At 42.1% G+C, this 17,748-nt stretch overlaps 2 protein-coding genes across 2 annotated transcripts; one reads left to right on the plus strand and one right to left on the minus strand.

Annotated features, from left to right (window-relative positions):
• Nucleotides 1-80: 80 nt before the first annotated feature.
• On the minus strand, nt 81-6,011 carry LOC109637297 (very-long-chain (3R)-3-hydroxyacyl-CoA dehydratase-like). The gene is made up of 11 exons (XM_020099556.2): nt 5,772-6,011; nt 4,270-4,315; nt 4,108-4,181; nt 3,003-3,167; nt 2,855-2,906; nt 2,610-2,720; nt 1,574-1,701; nt 1,330-1,442; nt 1,131-1,237; nt 913-1,044; nt 81-611 (listed from the first exon to the last, which is right to left on the minus strand). The coding sequence occupies exons 1-11, from the start codon at nt 5,925-5,927 to the stop codon at nt 535-537; spliced, it is 1,161 nt and encodes a 386-aa protein (XP_019955115.2). The 5' UTR covers nt 5,928-6,011; the 3' UTR covers nt 81-534.
• Nucleotides 6,012-6,858: 847 nt separating this feature from the next.
• On the plus strand, nt 6,859-12,078 carry slc22a18 (solute carrier family 22 member 18). The gene is made up of 10 exons (XM_020099555.2): nt 6,859-7,329; nt 8,015-8,112; nt 8,240-8,385; nt 8,920-9,052; nt 9,297-9,409; nt 9,928-10,038; nt 10,345-10,445; nt 10,549-10,650; nt 10,849-10,969; nt 11,552-12,078. The coding sequence occupies exons 1-10, from the start codon at nt 7,186-7,188 to the stop codon at nt 11,737-11,739; spliced, it is 1,257 nt and encodes a 418-aa protein (XP_019955114.2). The 5' UTR covers nt 6,859-7,185; the 3' UTR covers nt 11,740-12,078.
• Nucleotides 12,079-17,748: the final 5,670 nt, after the last annotated feature.

Below are 17,748 nucleotides of genomic sequence, written 5' to 3' on the forward strand. Positions count from 1 at the left end.
ATGAGCACAAACTGGCGAGAACAAACCGAAAAACATTCCTTCAACCATTTCTGAAAAGAAAAAACAACCCGACTCCGAAATGAGAATTCTGAAGTTTATTTATTTTGTCAGGAAACCATAATTGTGACTTCAAATCAAGCGCAGTGTGTGTCGGCTTCACATCCTCCAACAAAAACGACTCAGACATAAATGAGTTCACAGAAATAAATAAAAACAAATACAGCGAATGCTCAGAGATGAAAATTACACAAAACACAAACATAAAAAAAAGGAACAAAAATCAAGCCACTCAGGTTTTGAAAAGACGGTTAAATAATGAAAACGTTGGGGTGGACGGCTCGTTAACAATCCTAAAATATATTTTAATAAACACAGTATGGTTAATGATTAATCAACTGTGTTTTCATGCAAAAGTATCTGAAGTGTTTTCTCCCTGGACAAATAAATGAGAAAAGGCAAGAAACAGGGAAACGGCTGCTTCGTCTTTAAGTTGACTGAAGTTCAGAGTGTGTGCAAAGTTAAGGTGCTGATGGGTTAGTGGACTTTCCTTTTCCTCGAGCGGTATCGTCTCCTCCGCTGCTTGTAGAGGTGTCGGAAGTTGATGAAGAGTCCTGGAGAGGAGAGGGAACCTTGGTCATTATTTAATCAACAGGTTAGATGAAATGTTTGAGTCATTGGGTGACAGCTCTACTTCCTACTAGCAACACTGCCCCCAAACGATTTCCAGTGGTACTGCTACCAGTTTTGTCTGTGAGCTTTCAGAAGACGAGCCAACAACGAATCTAACATTAGGTGTAAATGAGCCTTTAGACGTGATTAACAGGTGGGACTCCACAATACCATCACCATCTTTATTCACAGTCCATGGAGGATGAATCAGAGTGCATTGTGGTATGTCAGTGGATGTCTCACCCAAAAACATGAAGACCAGGTAGAGCTGTAGAGTGTAGGAGAAGCTCAAAGATCCTCCCAGCACTGCAGGGAGTGTGACGCTGAACAGACGGGTCTCATCAAAGATGGGCAGGGACTGGATCACAGCCACCGCTGGCAGACGGTAAAGAACGACACGCTGTCAACAACAACCAACAACGACAGCCACCATTTTATCGGTACACGTAAAAACCACCAACCTTCAGCTACGACGCCCAGCGGGTACAGAGGGATCCAGAGGCTGTATCTCAGCCACGTTAACAACTTCCAGTCCGTGCCGATGCACGCAAGCATGTAGAACGGGTACCTGGTGTCAGAGAGGGAGGGTCTGATGTTACGGCCGGAAAAGCAAAACACGTGCCACAGAGGAAAGAGGAGAGGAAGGTGATCGGAGCTGACCTGAAGATCTCTATGGTGCTCCACAGGTAGAAGACGAAGAACACCACGGGCTTGTTCTGCATCTCCTCCAGAGCGCCGAAGATAACGAACAGAATGACGTTCCTCCCCGCCACCTGCAGCAACGAAAAGCAGAATAAAAGAAGATGTCAGATGAACCTCAGTGTGAAACTAGAGTCATCGTAGTAGCAGACAGATTCATGATTTTTCACCATTTACAGTAAATGTGTGTTCCCGCTGTATTTACCTGTATCATAGCAGGAAAGAACGCTGACTTCACCAAGCCCAACAAGGGATTAATGACCTCGAGCGCGGCCATCATCTGACAGAAATACATCATGTCAGCCATGGTGTGGAAAGTATCGTAGAACGAATCTGTTGAGCAGCGAGAGACGGAAACAAACAGACATAATGAAACAGGACAATGCATGAACCACTTTTCATAATCCTCATCATCATTTGCAAAACAAATATGTTGCAGTGCTCCTGTTTCTATTCAAATCAGCTCATCAGTGAATAGATGCTCACAAAACAGACACAACAGACACAACAGACCTCCTGTTTATCTCCTGTTACTGCACAGTGGTGCTAGATGTAATTATTGATTTATCTATTAAATTCAAACGCTATTAAGAAATACACGATTTATATAGTTTTAATCCTTAATTAAATTTTCCTTCAAATCCATCTCTCAACACTGTCAATTCTGCTTTTACTCAACTGCTTCACGTTGAGTGTCTTTGTTTTCACCTTTACCAAGATTTGTGTTTGAATAAAGAGCAGGGACGATATCACAGAGATTTGAAATAGAATGTTCATCGGTCAGGAAGGTGGAAAAAAAAAAAAAAAATCAACCCTCACATGTACAGTGTGTTCATGATGGTCGGCAGCAATGTGAAGTTCACACCATTCGTAAGAAAAACCAAAATACACAAATGTTCTAAAAGAGATTTGAGTCATCTGTTCTCTCAGTTATAAAAACAACAAACAAGAGCCGTCTGACAGGTTTTAAACAAACCCACTGGTTCACCAAAGGAATGTGAGCAGGGAAATTACCACTGAACTATTGTAAACATCACAAATAGAAAGTAGATCGTTTACTCTCCAGTTTCTTGTTTGGTTTCAGAAAATACAATGAATGAGAAAGAGGGATGGTGATAAGAGCAGAGTTAACTGTGATTCGACCAATCAGCAATTACAATAAAGTTTTTATCAGTGACAATATAGAAGAGTAATAAGGTTGAGTATCGTGCCCTCTTCACGAACTGACGTAATTTACAAACCTTGACCGAGGATGAAGAGACGAACAGTCATGTTGACAAAGATCCAGGAGAATCCTAGGAACTGCACGAGGTTGTACATGAACAAGTAGCCTCTCTTCAGACCCAGGTACGCTGAAAGAAATTAAATAAAATAAAATAAACTTGCATGAAATAATGTAAATGACACAAACAGAATTCCTCCTGGAGGACACAAGATGTCAGTTCATCTATGAGGGCTTTTTTTTTAGAATTACTGAATGACTCACGATCTTTACGAACTCTCGACTCCACACTTATCTTGTTTATCTTCTCCTCCTCCTGCAAGAAATCACACGGTCATAAACATTTTCTGGGAAACAACATTTGACTCTCTCTCTCTCTCTCTTTCTTCAGAGCAGTTTTGTTATTTTCTACCTTCGCTTGAAGCTCCATCTCAGCGTCAGACTCGTCGAGCCAGCGGTCGAAGTCGGGAGCCAGAAACAGAGGCTTCTTCTCCTGCAGCGTCAGCCGGTCCCACCAGCGCTCCTCCTGCTTCTTGATCTTGATGTCCACCTGACGCTGGGTGGACCTGTGGTTGATCTGCAGTCCGCCATGACAGACACACACAGATTTGAATACAGTTGATTCTTTTCAGCCACAGACTGTCTGTAACAGTGGACATTGAAAAGACACCTAACTTTCTGGTGTCTACTAATGACTCCATCAAGCCCTAAATTTGTCAGACTGCTTGTACCTGGAATAAAAACCTGCTGCTTTTTGTCTCCTCAATAAATTCACAGAGAGTAACGTCACTGAATATTTGTGTACCAGCAAATCAAGTCACACTTCTGCTCGAGGCGTTTCTCAATCAGCGCTCACCTTGACTTGACTGCAGCATTTTCTTGCTGGTACTTCTGCTCAATCAGCAGCGAGACGCACTGTAACTGTGGTTACTGACATATTCCACTTAGGAATAAGATCAAATCACGAAACTAAGCTTGAATTTGTTAAAACATAAAACTAGACATGAATCAGGCTGGATTTTACTGCATTTTTAGTTAAATGCCATTATTTTAATCTTAGATATGTATTTCCGTTCACCCTAAAGAAAAGTTAGAGGCTGTTGGCTGAAAACATTCACGTCTTCACCTCAGCTGGCTCTGACATTTACTCGTCCCAACACCACTACAATTTATCTTCGGAAGATAACACAATGAGACATAATACTGTTTAACAACAAAAATGTGAAATAGTTAAAATCAGACACTGTAGGGAATAAAATAGTCAGGAAATGTAGATTACATTACATCCATCATCTATTCCACTTGTCCTTTGAGGGTCTATGTCAATCCCAGCTGGCTTGAGAGCGTGGGTCAGCACACGGAGACAAACAACCATTCACGCTAACACTCACACCTACGGTCAGCTCTCCAATTAATCCAGACACAACCTGGATGTCTTTGGAGAAAACTCACACAAACACAGACACAAGCAGAACATGCAAACTCATGCAAATGTTTAAAAAAAAAAAGATCACTACCTCAGCTCTGACAGGTTCCAGGAACTCCAAACTGAACTCATATTCATTGTCTCCTTTAGCTCCGTGGCCCTGTGCTGTGGAACAACATGAGGATGACACATTCATTTTTTTTATAATAAAATCAGTTGTTTTTCTGAAAACTAAGTAAACTTAAACACAAACCTCTGAACTGAAGTGTGTTGTTTTCTTGCAGGCTGATGTCAAGATTCTGAAAAAATGAAAAACAAAGATGTTCATCGAAACCAAGCGGATGCACACAATGGATTAGGTTTTATTCTGGTGACAGATACTTTTCTCATTGTCACCAAAGTACATAAAAAGAGGATGTGTTTGGTTGAATACTTTCTGACGTCCCGGAGCAAGTTTTTTGGAGCAGGTTTTGACAGATGTTGCATAAACTGAAGCAGAATAGTGTATTTGTTGGGGACTACTTTCAGCAGCGTATTAATTCAGGGCAGAGAATGTGGGATGAGTGATATAGAACCTCCCTATGGCTCACTGATGTGTTTTCAATGTTTTGATATTTTAATAAACTGCTAATGGACTCTGCTGAATTACACTGAGAGGAGATTCTTTTATTCAGCAGCTCCTCACTGATATAAATGGACCCAACATACTTAACGTGACAGCTGCTCTCCATCTCATAAGTGGCTCAACAAGATCCAGATCCACCATTAACAGTCATGCATCTTTTATGAGACATGAGTCCAACAGATGCAGGACGAGGATGGAGACGTCTGAACCTGTGCTTCGTGTTACTGATGCAAACACTCAGCTGGTACGTTTAAATTAAAGAACCAAGAGACAGAGGTGGAGACAAAACCCCCAAGAATCTCATGTTACAAACTTAATTACCCGTTTATAAATGAATTACTAACATTAATGACCACATACATGATTTACTGAAAACATGGCATCCTTTGTTAAAGACTCTCATAAGTATAGAATTGATGATTTGAGTTTTATATAATGAATTTCAATCCTTGCTGGAGGAAGATTTTCCACAACCTGGAAAAAGTAATCCATCCACAAATAAGAAAAAGATCAAATAACTATATTTCTTCATCATATTTCTTAATTTGGTTTTGTCTTTGTCTCCACCAGTACGTGAGAATAGAAGTATGTTCTATTGAATCATCAATAAATAATTAGTATTTTTGACATTTTAATTTAAACCAACTATTTTCTGATGTTGTTTTATAATAATAATAATACTACAAGTTATGAAGCACTTTTCAAAATAAAGGCTTCAGGACTCAGGTAAACAAAGGACAGTTAGAATAATACAGGAAATAAGATAAGATGCAAATAAGAAAATAATAATAATAAAAACAATACATTCAGATATCTGCAGGTCTCTGTCATTTCTCAACAATATAACAGATATTAATATAGTTTTCTCTTATAACAATTAAAGATGAATTGTGTTTTATTTTAATCTGTAGTGACACCATCCACTTAGCTACCAGTCAAGCTAACAGCTAAGCTAACACCACAGAGGGTACAACAAGCATTAATAAAGGTGACACAGCGTAAAGTGGAATAAATACAATTAAACCAGGTTTAGGACACATTATTGTTTCCGGTGATGAGTCCGGTGTCAGAGGCTGGAGGAAGCCCGGCCGAGGTGAGCTGTCTGACGGGGGAGGGGGGAGGTGTCCTACCTTAGCATCGCTCAGTTCCACCCGGAGGAAGATGTCTCCGTGCCGCTGGGCCCAGTAAACATGAGGAGTCAGGATCTGCATCGTCACTGTCCGGTTACAAACATGACACGACACCGGGGGGAGATCTGCTCGACGTGCCCGGGAGAAGGTGCTCATCCGACGGACACACACTCACACACACAACCACCAGCCTCCACACGCACAGGTGATGGAGCGGATTTCCGGGTTGGATGTCGCTCACGGACTTCAAAATAAAGATTCCCCCCAAAGAGCGACTTCAAAATAAAGTATGGAAGCCTGTTGATGTCAAGTTATAAAAAATCAATCGCCTGAATAAGCCACAGACTGTAAAATAAAGATGGATGACACGACAGGTTCAAGTCAAATTGTTTCGATTGCCCCCTGGTGGCTCCTCCATGCAGGAGCCATGCATCAAATTAAAAGCACATTTTTCTTAAAGGTGGTCTCCATCAGCCCCTGGTGGTTGGCTTCAGTATAGCTCATATAAAACCCCACCACCTGCAAGTTAGTGGGACGGGAAACCAAACTGAAAGGGTAAATAAATAGTTCTTAAAGATGGTTTCTGTCTTTTTAGGTTGTTCTTCCTGTTTGTACAAGTGTTAATGTTTCTTTTGAGATTGGTTTTAATTAGTTATTTGATTATTGTGTAGAAAACAAACAAGGCATGGATGGGGTTTCTCCAAACTTGGTGAGAATATGACAGTATAGTAGTAGTATATTATAGTATATTATCTTACACACACGTTTCTGTTGTTGATAACAGATTCAAACTAACTAACCAACCAGTAAAGTAGTTTTTGTGATTTTAAGCTATAAACGCTGTAAATACTGTACTTGCTCGTGCCACTGCACATTTCTATGCAAACCACTGCAGTGAAAGATATATGTATGTACATGCTCAGTATATTGCTCAGATCATCATTCTAATTTCCTGCAGATTGATCAGTGATGAAAATAAGTTGTAGCCTCAAATTTAACTCAAAAACTTGGCACAGCTTCAAATTACGACGCACAGCTGGAGCACTCGAACGTCTCACGTTAGAAAACTTGCACATTCACGTGCGGTGGGATTTTTCACGATTCGATGTCCGGGGTCGCTCCCGTCATTTTTCACGGTGTCACCGGCAGGAATCGGACTCACGGGCAGACCCACCGGTGAACCGCGGTTCTACCGAACACTTCACTTCCTCCATCGCCGGAAGGAGCGTCCACACCGCTGCACCGCCTCCTCCGATCAAAGTCCAGGCGGCGGTGCGTTCGGGGGCTGGAAGTGAAAGTTCAGCGGGTGAAAGGGCTGATCACAGCGGGCAGGTGACTCCCCCTGCACCCGCGGTTACCTCACAGTGTCCCGGTGAACGTTACCGAGCAGGCGAGTCTCCTGCAAACCGTCGACATGAGCGGAAAAGGCGAAGTTTCTCAGCCCGGAGCAGAAGAAAAAGAAGCAGAGAAGAGGAGGAGGAGGAGAATCATTAACGTGGTTTATCTCATCACTGCTGTGGACACGACTCTCATGTTTCTGCAGTTCTCTCTCACTCCTGTAAGTATTACACAATAAAACACTCATCCATGGAAAACTCAGGTGTTATGTCAGCGCACAGAGTTGACATTTCCGAGCCAGCCGTGAACGTGAAGCTTGAAAAGCTGCAGGAAACATAAAGAAACTGAGATGAGTTCAGTGATGATGCATTCAGAGCCTTCAACACCACGTACTAATAATACTGCACCACTAGTACATCACAGTACTTATATACACTTAAAGTCACGATAGTAGATAGTGCATTTAAATAAATGCACATCTGAGGTATTTGTACTTCACACTCCTACACTCCCTGTCAGAGATATTTTATGTTTACTCCACTACAGTTATTCTACATCTTTATCCGTATGTTCCTTCCCTCAGTCTGTTCTTTAGTTTGTGTGTTTGGAAGCAAGATTTACTTTTACTTTCTTCAACATTGCAAGATAAATCATTTTTAGAGCTACGTGCCGTACTGAACACCACTGTATGGTTTGCTAGTGTTTGCCTTCAATGCTTAATTTCTACCTTGTAATTATGTTTCGAAAGGTGCCTTACAAATAAAGTTTTATTATTATTACTATTATTATTTCACAGTTTTTGTTAATCTGGCAACAAACTCCACACACAGACAGAGTCGCCTAAATGTATGTGAATATGACTGTGTGTATTTTAACGTTTGTACTTTCATTGTGTGTCCGTGCAGTATTTGGCAAAGAAACTGGGCTTTGACACTTTATGGTTCGGTTATTTACAAACCACGGTGGGCGTCATTCAGCTGTTCGGGGGTCCAGTGTTTGGAAGGTAAGTGCAAAGCAATGTTGATGACACAAACAAAATGGAGCCTGTTCCTGATGAGTTTCCCGGATCATCATCATCAGCGTTGTGCAAGTGTTTTCTGAAAACTTTGTGTGTTTGTTCCTGTCGGCAGGTTTGCAGATCTCCACGGGGCACGAGCAGCTTTGTCTCTGGCCTTTGCCGCAACTGTTGTTTTCTTTCTGCTTCTCGCCATAGCCAGCAATCCATTGATGCTGTTCCTCCACAAGATCCCCACAGTCTTCATGCACGTCATGCCCGGTGAGCTCCACCCACCTGCAGTCGTCCTCGCTCATCTTCACATTTTAAACCTAGACTCAGTTCTCACGGGGCCCTGGGGCAAGTGTTTGGTTAGGTGTGACACCCTGAGTGAAAATATTAACATTTCGGTAACCTGACAATGAAGGTCCCAAACCAAATTTGTGTAGGCTCAGGGCATGAAGCTTCTCAACTGTCACGGCGGTAGAGCACTGTTGCCTCAGAGCAAGGAGGTTTGCGGCTTGAATCCTGGTTCGTCTTGTCTTTCTGTGAGGTGTGTTCATGTTGTCTCTGTCTTCGTCCCTCTGTACAAAGACGTGCAGATTGTCGTAAGTTTTAATGGAGACTCACAGTGAGAGTGAGTGGTTGTGTGTTTGCCCTGTGTGTACATTTTACTACCACTACTACCTTTGCTTCGTACTCAGTGTTTGACAACTGTGAAACATTTCATTATATCTGACTTGAATTCATCAAAGTAGTTCAAAGTAGATGCAGTTTCACTTGGTTGCATTATTTTCCTCCTTCCTTCGTCTGCAGCGTCTCAGATGGTCATCACGGATCTTTCCCAACCTGAAAAACAGGCGGATGGTTTATCAAAACTAGGTCTGAGTTTTGGCATCGGTATGATCGTCGGCTCCACGTTGGGCGGACAGCTCAACACGCGCTATGGGTGAGTGACACCGTGCAGCAACCTTCAGACGTGAACGGACGTCTGAAGCATAAGGAGGAGTCAGTTCTCCTGCCAGCCCCCTCGTGGAGCTGTTTTCTAAATGTCCACCTTCAAACACTTCATCAGATCATTTCAATGATTTAAAAAATGTACTGCTTCAACTAAACATGGTGATGATGGTGACAGATGTTGAATTTTACCACGATTCCTCCTCCTGACTCTGCTTCCACTTTGTTTTTCCCAGGGAGACGTTCACTGCATGTTTTGGTGCAGTGGGAAGTTTCTTCACTTTACTGCTGGTTTTAAAGTTTATCCCCGAAACAACCAAAGATCAAGCTTCAAGAAGCAGCACAAAAAGTGAGACACGTTTCCTCCTGCAGCATCTCAGCATCTCCTCAGCTGAGTGTGGACCATTTTAATATGCTGGTTGAGAACAGGTTTATTTGAATAGAATACGACAGTTATATTGTTATTAATTTAGGCTCAGGGTGCGCTTCACACTATTTGCTTTTTCATATCTGCCTTTATTGATTGGTTAATTGGTTCACTTAAAAATGTAATTGGCTGATTAATAATTAATGAAAATAACTTATAAATGTTTTGATGTCAGTCTAAGCCTTAGATTTGTTTATAAGAAGCCTCAAAGCACTTTTACAGCAAGTCACATTGTCCAAGAGGACAAAACACATCAAGCCGTCCCCAGGAGACAAATGATTTTGTGAACGTGAACAAAATGCACATGAATTACTAGAAGGGCTCCGGGAGAGCACCTCTGTTTATTCACATATTTCACTCGTCGTGGTCATTTGACTGTTGGAGACTTAATAACCTGGCAGGTGTTGGTTTGTGTGTTTTACATCAGTTTGTCTTTGCAGGCGACGACAAAAACAAGTCATTATTTAATCTGGGAGAAATCACAAGACTGATGAAGTTTCCAGGAGTCACTCTGACTTTTGTCGTGAAGATAGTCGCAGGTTTACCATCAGGTGAGAGTCACTGATTTTAAAGTTTTTAAAGAAAATCTCTGTATTTACTTTAACACATTTCACCCTAGATTTGAATGACATGTTTAATTTGTTTACAGACATTATTATTATATTATTATTATAACACCAATGCTCTGTTCAGTCTGTGGCTTTCCTTTTTGCAAACATTAAAATACATGAATTCACTTTTATAATGAATATTTAAATGCAGCACTCTTTGATTCACAGTTTAATAGAAATAACAAATTCAATGTCATCAAAACTCTGTATCTTAAAACATTAGGAATGGCTTCTTTCTGTCCATAGGGATTTTTCAAGTCATGTTTTCGATCATTGCGTTGGACTTCTTCAAGCTGCTGCCGGAGCAGAATGGCTACATGATGGCCTACTTCGGCATCTTACAAATGGTTGGTGTCAAACTGAAATCAGCGACGGGTCGACTCGATAATAATTCTGGTGCTTTGTGTGATTCGTGCAGCCGCTGACGACAGACTGCGATGTTTGTTTCAGGTTATCCAGGGGGCAGTGCTCGGTCCTCTTACGATGAGATACTCTGAGAGGTCGCTGCTGCTGGTGTCCATCGGACTCTCTGCTTTGGTCGGGCTGGCTCAGGTAAACACACAGAAACACACCGTGACATCGTCAAGTTCGGCACTGGCTCATTTTCTTATCTTAAAACAACCGTGTGTTTCAGAAAAGGAAAGAAAACGTTCTCTGTTCATTTTTATAGTTTGAATTTTAATTTGAACACCTGTAATAACCCAGACTTGCATCCCCTGCTACTGTGTTGGTCTTTCTGTCTGTCTGCAGGTTTACATTGAGAGTGTGTTCCAATTCTGCCTCAACGTCATCCCCATGATGTTGTCTCTCAGTATATTTAACGTCATCACGAACACCATGCTCACCAAGAGCGTACCGTCGTCCGACACAGGTGACGTCCTCCCGCACCACACACAACCGACAGTACTGACACACTTCCACTCATCAGATTACAACTAAACATTCAAATCACTGACGGGTGTGAAAATAGCTCATTTAAAGCAACACCTTCTCATTTTTACTGAGCAACAGCGCCCCCTGCAGCCCAGTACCCATGATCCCCGGGTTCCTGAGCTGCGTCTGTAACAAATCCACCAAACTCTGTTTAGAATTCTTCATATTTTAAAAGATTCCTGCTGAATATTAGAGATAAACTCTTTTTAACTGATCTAGACCTCAGCTTCACTCTTCATCTTGCTCGACCTGATTCTGACGGTTGAAGCTGTGACTCTCAGTCAGTTCCTCACTTCTCACAGGAGATCAACCAACTCCAACCAAAGTTACATAGATCAGACGTTCAGGGAATGAGAGAGGAAACGTTCTCCATATTCACACTCACTGAATCATCGAACTCATTTTAATTAAGCTGGAAATTTAAGGTAAAAAAAAGTGTTGTCTCAAAATAGAGACTCAACAAATAAGAGTTAATTTTCAAAATGCACATTACAAAGTACTGATGTGCTCTTATTCACAGGCACAATGCTCGGGCTGTGTGCATCTACTCAAAATCTGCTCCGCACGGTCGGCCCGACCGCCGGTGGCTTCCTGTATGTGAACTACGGCATATCAGCGATGGGCCTCATCCAGTTTATTGTGAATTCTGCAGTTCTTGTTTTTCTGATGTATCGTGGGATCCAGAAGACAACGGTGCAAACGGACTAAAATAAATGAGTTGTTTTTAAAAGCTATTCTCCAAACTCTCCAAAGAGAAGGGATGGAATCTGTATTTGATTTTAGGAACAGTTGTTACGGTATATTTATACTCAAACACTCTGCTGCAGTTGTTACATGATGTGACTTGTCGTTAAAACGTGTGTTTGAGGCTCAGGATCAAACCACTAGATGGCAGCAAACCTCCTATTTTACCTGATGGTTTTATTTTCCAGAGTTCATCTTGAACACAGAGACAATCAAAAAAATCCTTCTATTAAAATTATAATACAATCATATATAATATGGAGATTTTATTGTGGATCATTAAATATAATTATATAATCGTGACATTTGTAAAGATGTTTATTTTCTCTTGTTGTTTTTCAATGAACATTTAAATAATTCATTCATTCATTTGAAGACGGCAAAGTTTAACTGATTTCTCTGTCGACACTAGAATCATTCATCACTTTGGATTTACTTTCGAATAACAATGTGTATTTCTGTATTGATTTAGATCGGTAACTTTATTCAGATTCAAAACTAGTGGAAAGTTACTCAAATACTTCAAACACTCCAGTACACACGTTTCTGCTGCTTTATAATTCTGCTCCATCACATTTCAAGGAGAAATTAAGTTTTTTTTTTTTACTGCCCTTACATTCATCTGATCTGAAGATGAGATTGGTTTTCTCAATGAGTTTTCAGCAGCTTCACCAAAGACAGAATTCATCTTTAAAGTTCACAGATGGTTTCATTAAATAGCTCAAAGGTGGAATATTTGATATTTCAGAAACATCAGAGACGAGAGAAAAATCCAGAAGACATGAATAGAAATGTGTTTTCTTTTTTACTTCCATTAATCATGTCGTGGCCTGTCACATTTATCCCGTGATCTCCGGAGGGATCCTGAACCCCATGTTGGAAACCACTGGATTAAACTATGTATAGTAACGGAAGAGTCAAAACTTTTTGTTTCTGAGTTGGTCAAGTATGTGTATCGTCAGAATGTCAGTACCATGTCTCCATCCCCTGATACTGCACAGATTCTGGCTTCAAATGACATTAAAAACCCAAGACGGCGTATTCCTGGATATTTCAGTTTCATTTCTTTACAGCAGAAGGAAGTGGAAAAACATCCTCCATCTTTATTTACAGTCCTTGTGCATTGATCTATAACAAGCTCTATTGTTCGAGTACTTTTTCCTTTGATACAGAAAGTACATTTTGTTTATCAGTTTGTACTTTCACTATATGAGATTTTAAATGCACTACTTTAGAGTTTAAAAGTACTTTTTGATTGTTTTATTTGCAGTAATACTCGAGAAAAGAATCCTAATCCAATCTCGAACCACCGGTCCGCACACACATTCAACAACCCCGACATGTTTGAAAAAGAATTAAATCCCAATATGCATAAAACCATTGTACTGTGAGGATGAACAAATCCTTTAGAGGTAATCACTGTTGCTATCTGTCACATTCATACACTTCTCTGTTCTACCTCAGTTGCTAAGCTGTGGGAGTGATGTCACCCAATCTGCAGCAGGTGTTTTCATTGTTTCTACAAAATACTCTGTTTTTTTCAAATATTAACATCCAACAATCCCAGATAAATATGATCTTATCTGAGCAGCAGGGGGTCGGCAGTGTTCAGTAGCAATAATCGAGCAGACGACACCTTCAACAGATGTCACTGCTGGGGTTCATGCAACTGATCGCACCAACAGGACCGAGATATTTACAATTAAAGATTTATTTATTATAGTATCGATGTCTATTCGGTATTTTTCAAAATTCCATGTTAGTTTCTCATTCAGTCAAAAATGGAAGAAGACAGAAAGTGTGTTTTTTACATGAACCTCAGAGATTTTGAAGCAAAGTGTTCAGCCGTAGCTTTTTGCTGTTGTATAATATATCACCAAATTAAGATTATTTTACTGTCAGACTCTTTATGTGAAATTTGATTTAAATTCAGTAAATGTAACTATTAGATTCCAAAATCCTCTCAAAAGTTAATGTTTTAACCGATTAGTTGAAGAGTAAGAAATGTCTGCAGGGTCATTTTTTTGAGAGAGGAGGGATTTCTATCTCCTCAATTTCCAAATTCTAATTTAATTTCCAAATGTGAAAAGTCAGAGCGAGCGTATAGGAGGAAAACATTCTCAGCTCGCTGTCGGCCTGTTCAGTCGGACTGCACCTTTAATGTGATCAGCCGTCTCACTGGCAATCCCATCATCTGAGCCTGATCCCACACCTCACTCATTACTCGCTGCTCCGACCGATACTGTCTCCAAAACACATATTTAATTCAGGTTGGATCAGCTCCACAGACACTTCACTCTGAGCGCACAGAAAACAGAATAGAATAACAGGCACTTCCTCTTGAATTCCTCTATCTCAGTTTCTCCGTCTGACTCGAAGAGAATTGCAGAAGGATCTGAAGGCTGTCACTGTATCTGTGGCCCCGGGGGGGCGGCCCCGGCCGCTGAAGGGGGTGCCCTGTTACACTTGGGCCTTTGAGTGGTGGGGAGCCGGGACAATGCTGTTGTTAACACTCCTGACGGGGACCTTTGGGTCCTCTGAAAGTTTAATGTGACTCTGTGAGCGACCTGCGCTCGCTGAGGTCAGAGATGAGCGCTGCCCGGCGATGGTCCAACGTTGCCTTGTGTCGGTGCATTGGAAACTAAACGCCGGCGTCGAGGGGGGGGGGCATCGAGTCCTGGCCTGGTTTTGTCTCCTGTGGCATCGATAATGAGGCGTCTGTCTCCACCTGCCGCACGGAGAGATGAGGCTCACTGTCTCACAGGTTATCTTTCTGATTTGTCCAACGCAGCCAGGGACACGAAGCAGAGGAGACTTCAGTCTAAATGTTTTATAACATGGCTTCCTTGTTTCCTCTGTGCCACACACACACTTTTTGTACTTTTGTCTAAGCGAGGACATTCCCTAGCCCCTTACCTTAACCTTAACTAAAAGCCTAAATCTAAATTAAACCTAACTCAACAAACCTAAAGCTAATTCAAACCCTAAAACCAAGTCTTAACCCTCAAACAGCCCTTTGAAAAAGTGAAGCCAAAACGTCACTTATAGGGTCTATGCTTAAAATGATCCTCACGAAGGAACAAGTACAGAAACTGTTTTAATCCTTCTGTAGAAACATGACGATTCATGTTAAACCACAGATTGCCACACGGCTGATTCTTGCTCAGAAATAAGAGGTTCATGTGGCCGCACAGTCCCCCCCCACCCCCCCACCCCCGTCCTGTGGGCCTCGTGGAGTTGGCGGAGTTGGCCGCAGGAATGAAAGGTGATCTTCGGGGGGTTTTGTCTTGGTGTAATCAGACAGCGACATCATCAATCATGAGGGGGGAATTACAGCGGGCGACAATGGGAGATAAGATAATGAGTGGGGCCACAGCGACCTGGTGAGGGACAGCTCGAGTTCCCGTCCTGATTACATGCGCAGGCCCGACTGGCGGCAAAACCGCTGGGGAGGCTGGACGCACAAATCCAAAGTGAACGAAAAAAAATGTTTGAGTCGAGTCAAAGCGTAGTGAAGGTAGCAAAGAACTGCTTGTAATTTCTACTGGTGTCATAATCATCCAGCGTTAATGTCTAGTTGATTAACTCGCACCGACGCGGAGGAGTCGAACTGTTCCCGTCGATCGGAAACATGCTGCAACATTAGGACACGATCACACACAAAGTGTATGATGGGTAGGTATTCCTGAGGCCCTAATATACAACGTTAAAGGTTACATTGCCCTCAGAAGGGTTCCTCCTCTGGGGAACATTAATGTGCTCAGCAAACTTAAGGGAACTTTTCCTTTTTGTGTTATTTTACGGTGGCACTAGAGCACAGACCACAACGGAACTACAAACACCAGGGAGCCAAGAGCCCACTGTCCAAGTTGTTGCACCAAATTTCACACACACTCATAGATTCACAGTTCGTTCCTTCAGGATTTTCAACTCTTGACCGATTTTAAAAACACGGGAGACAACTAATGACCGATTTGACCGATTTGACGATTCGAGATGGAGGAGGCTCTGACTCAATCGGTGGCATTAAGATTATTTTATAAACCCCTCACACTTCATTTCCTGTCTGCTCTGTATCTGTGGTATCACATCTGAACAGACAGTCCCTCCTCTTCCTCGGTATCTGTATCCTCAGACACCTGCTCTGACCAGAATGCTCCGGTCCACACTCTCACTCCCTGACATGTGCCGCTGCTCACTAATCCCCCAGTGACGCCTCCCCGCAGCATCGCACTCGACAACAAAACAATGAGTGACCACTGCGCTGACCTCGGAGGGCAGCAGGCTCTCGCTCCATCAGACGGAATCTCTTTTACTTTTCTGTACCCCTCAGCTAATACACAGGAGCTGCCGCAGATGATCTCATAACAAACCCGGAGACGTGCTGTTTATCGTGCACTGTGAATGCTGCTGCACGAATTGTTTTCCTCAGGATTAGGACAGTTGGAGATTTTAATGTTTGAAGCTTATATGAAAAGAGAGGATGTGGATATCAGTTTAATTAGGACTGAGCCGATTAGATAACAATATGATGCATTTAAAAGGCGGGAAAAAGTGCGCCAGGGGAGGCATCTGTTTGACTGTAAGCTCTGCATGTTGTTAGCATGACTCATATGGAGCAGCATCTGTGTCCTGCGAGGAATAATTGGGACCATTATTGGTCATATTGTTCAGCTAAGTTCATCATGTGAGACACAACCGGGACTTCATGCACCAGTCTGAGTTGTTAACAATCCATCGAGTGAACGTTCAGAGGTGGACCGACTCTTTGGGATCTGGAGCATCTGGAGAGCTCAGTCTGAGAAGTCGAATTATCAAAACTTTCATTAAGTAAAACTCTGATTTATATTTGATTGATGTTTCATTTATCAAAGATTTCCTGAATGAATCATTTGACCCGAGAGTGAGTTCTGATTCTATCCATTTCTATTGCAGACAAAATTCAGATGTTAGTGAGTGTTGAGGGTTTTCTGACCATTAGTAAAGAGGATTTATCGTCTTCATTGTGACTCTAGACTAATGGGGTTCTAACAGATCCTGCAACAGAACCTGGTGCTGTTGAAAGCTCTTGAATTAAACACGTCTACATGTGTCACTGATCATATTTGGGCCTTGAACTCAAAAGAAAAGGACAAACTCACTCACTATGCAGACGACATGCTACTTTCAAGTGGAATGTTACATGAGCACACGTGTGATATTTACTCAGCCATTGATTTCCTCACACTGATTATTTGGATGGCAGATGGTGGGTGGGTGTTAATCCCAGCTGCCCATTGGCCTGACCCTTTGCACTCCACCCACCTCTTCCCAAACCAACGAGCCCCCCTCCACAGAAACCTTAACGAACCCGCTGAGCCGCGGCCAAAGAGCTGCTTTAGACTGGTGAGTAATGGCTGTGTCAGCAGTCAGCGATGAGCCAGAGGGTGAGGAGGGCGGGCGAGGAGGTGAGCGGGGGGTATTAGAGGCCCATTAGAGCTAAGTGGACTGCACTGTTAATGGAGATCGAACTGTAAACACTGCAGCCACTGCACGGCGTGTGTCTAATTAGTTTGTTTTACCCAACTAATGCAAAAAAAGAAATCTAGAGAGGTGAGATTGTATTTGAAGGTAGATATTAATGATACATGGATTAATGTAGGAGCCAAATGATATGGTCCTGAGGCTTTTGGGGCCCTTGAGGGTCTGAGGGCCTCTGGGAGGTTGAAGCGGACGAGTCAACGCTACACCTGAACTCAGAGGGCATATAAGTTCCCTTATGATTGAAACCATGACGATACACGACCCCAAACTTCAACTAAGACGTATTCATTTAAACCCAAATTGAATCCCCATCTCTCCCTCGACCTTGACCACAGTGTTCTCACATCAGAAAACTGACTTCACCTTGTGCAGAGATTTGTTTTGAACAGTTTTAGAACTGACAGGAACTGACACACGTCATCATCGGGTGATCATCCCACCAGAGAAAAA

Source organism: Paralichthys olivaceus, chromosome 1 (assembly GCF_024713975.1).
Source record: "Paralichthys olivaceus isolate ysfri-2021 chromosome 1, ASM2471397v2, whole genome shotgun sequence".
Lineage (NCBI taxonomy): Eukaryota > Metazoa > Chordata > Actinopteri > Pleuronectiformes > Paralichthyidae > Paralichthys > Paralichthys olivaceus.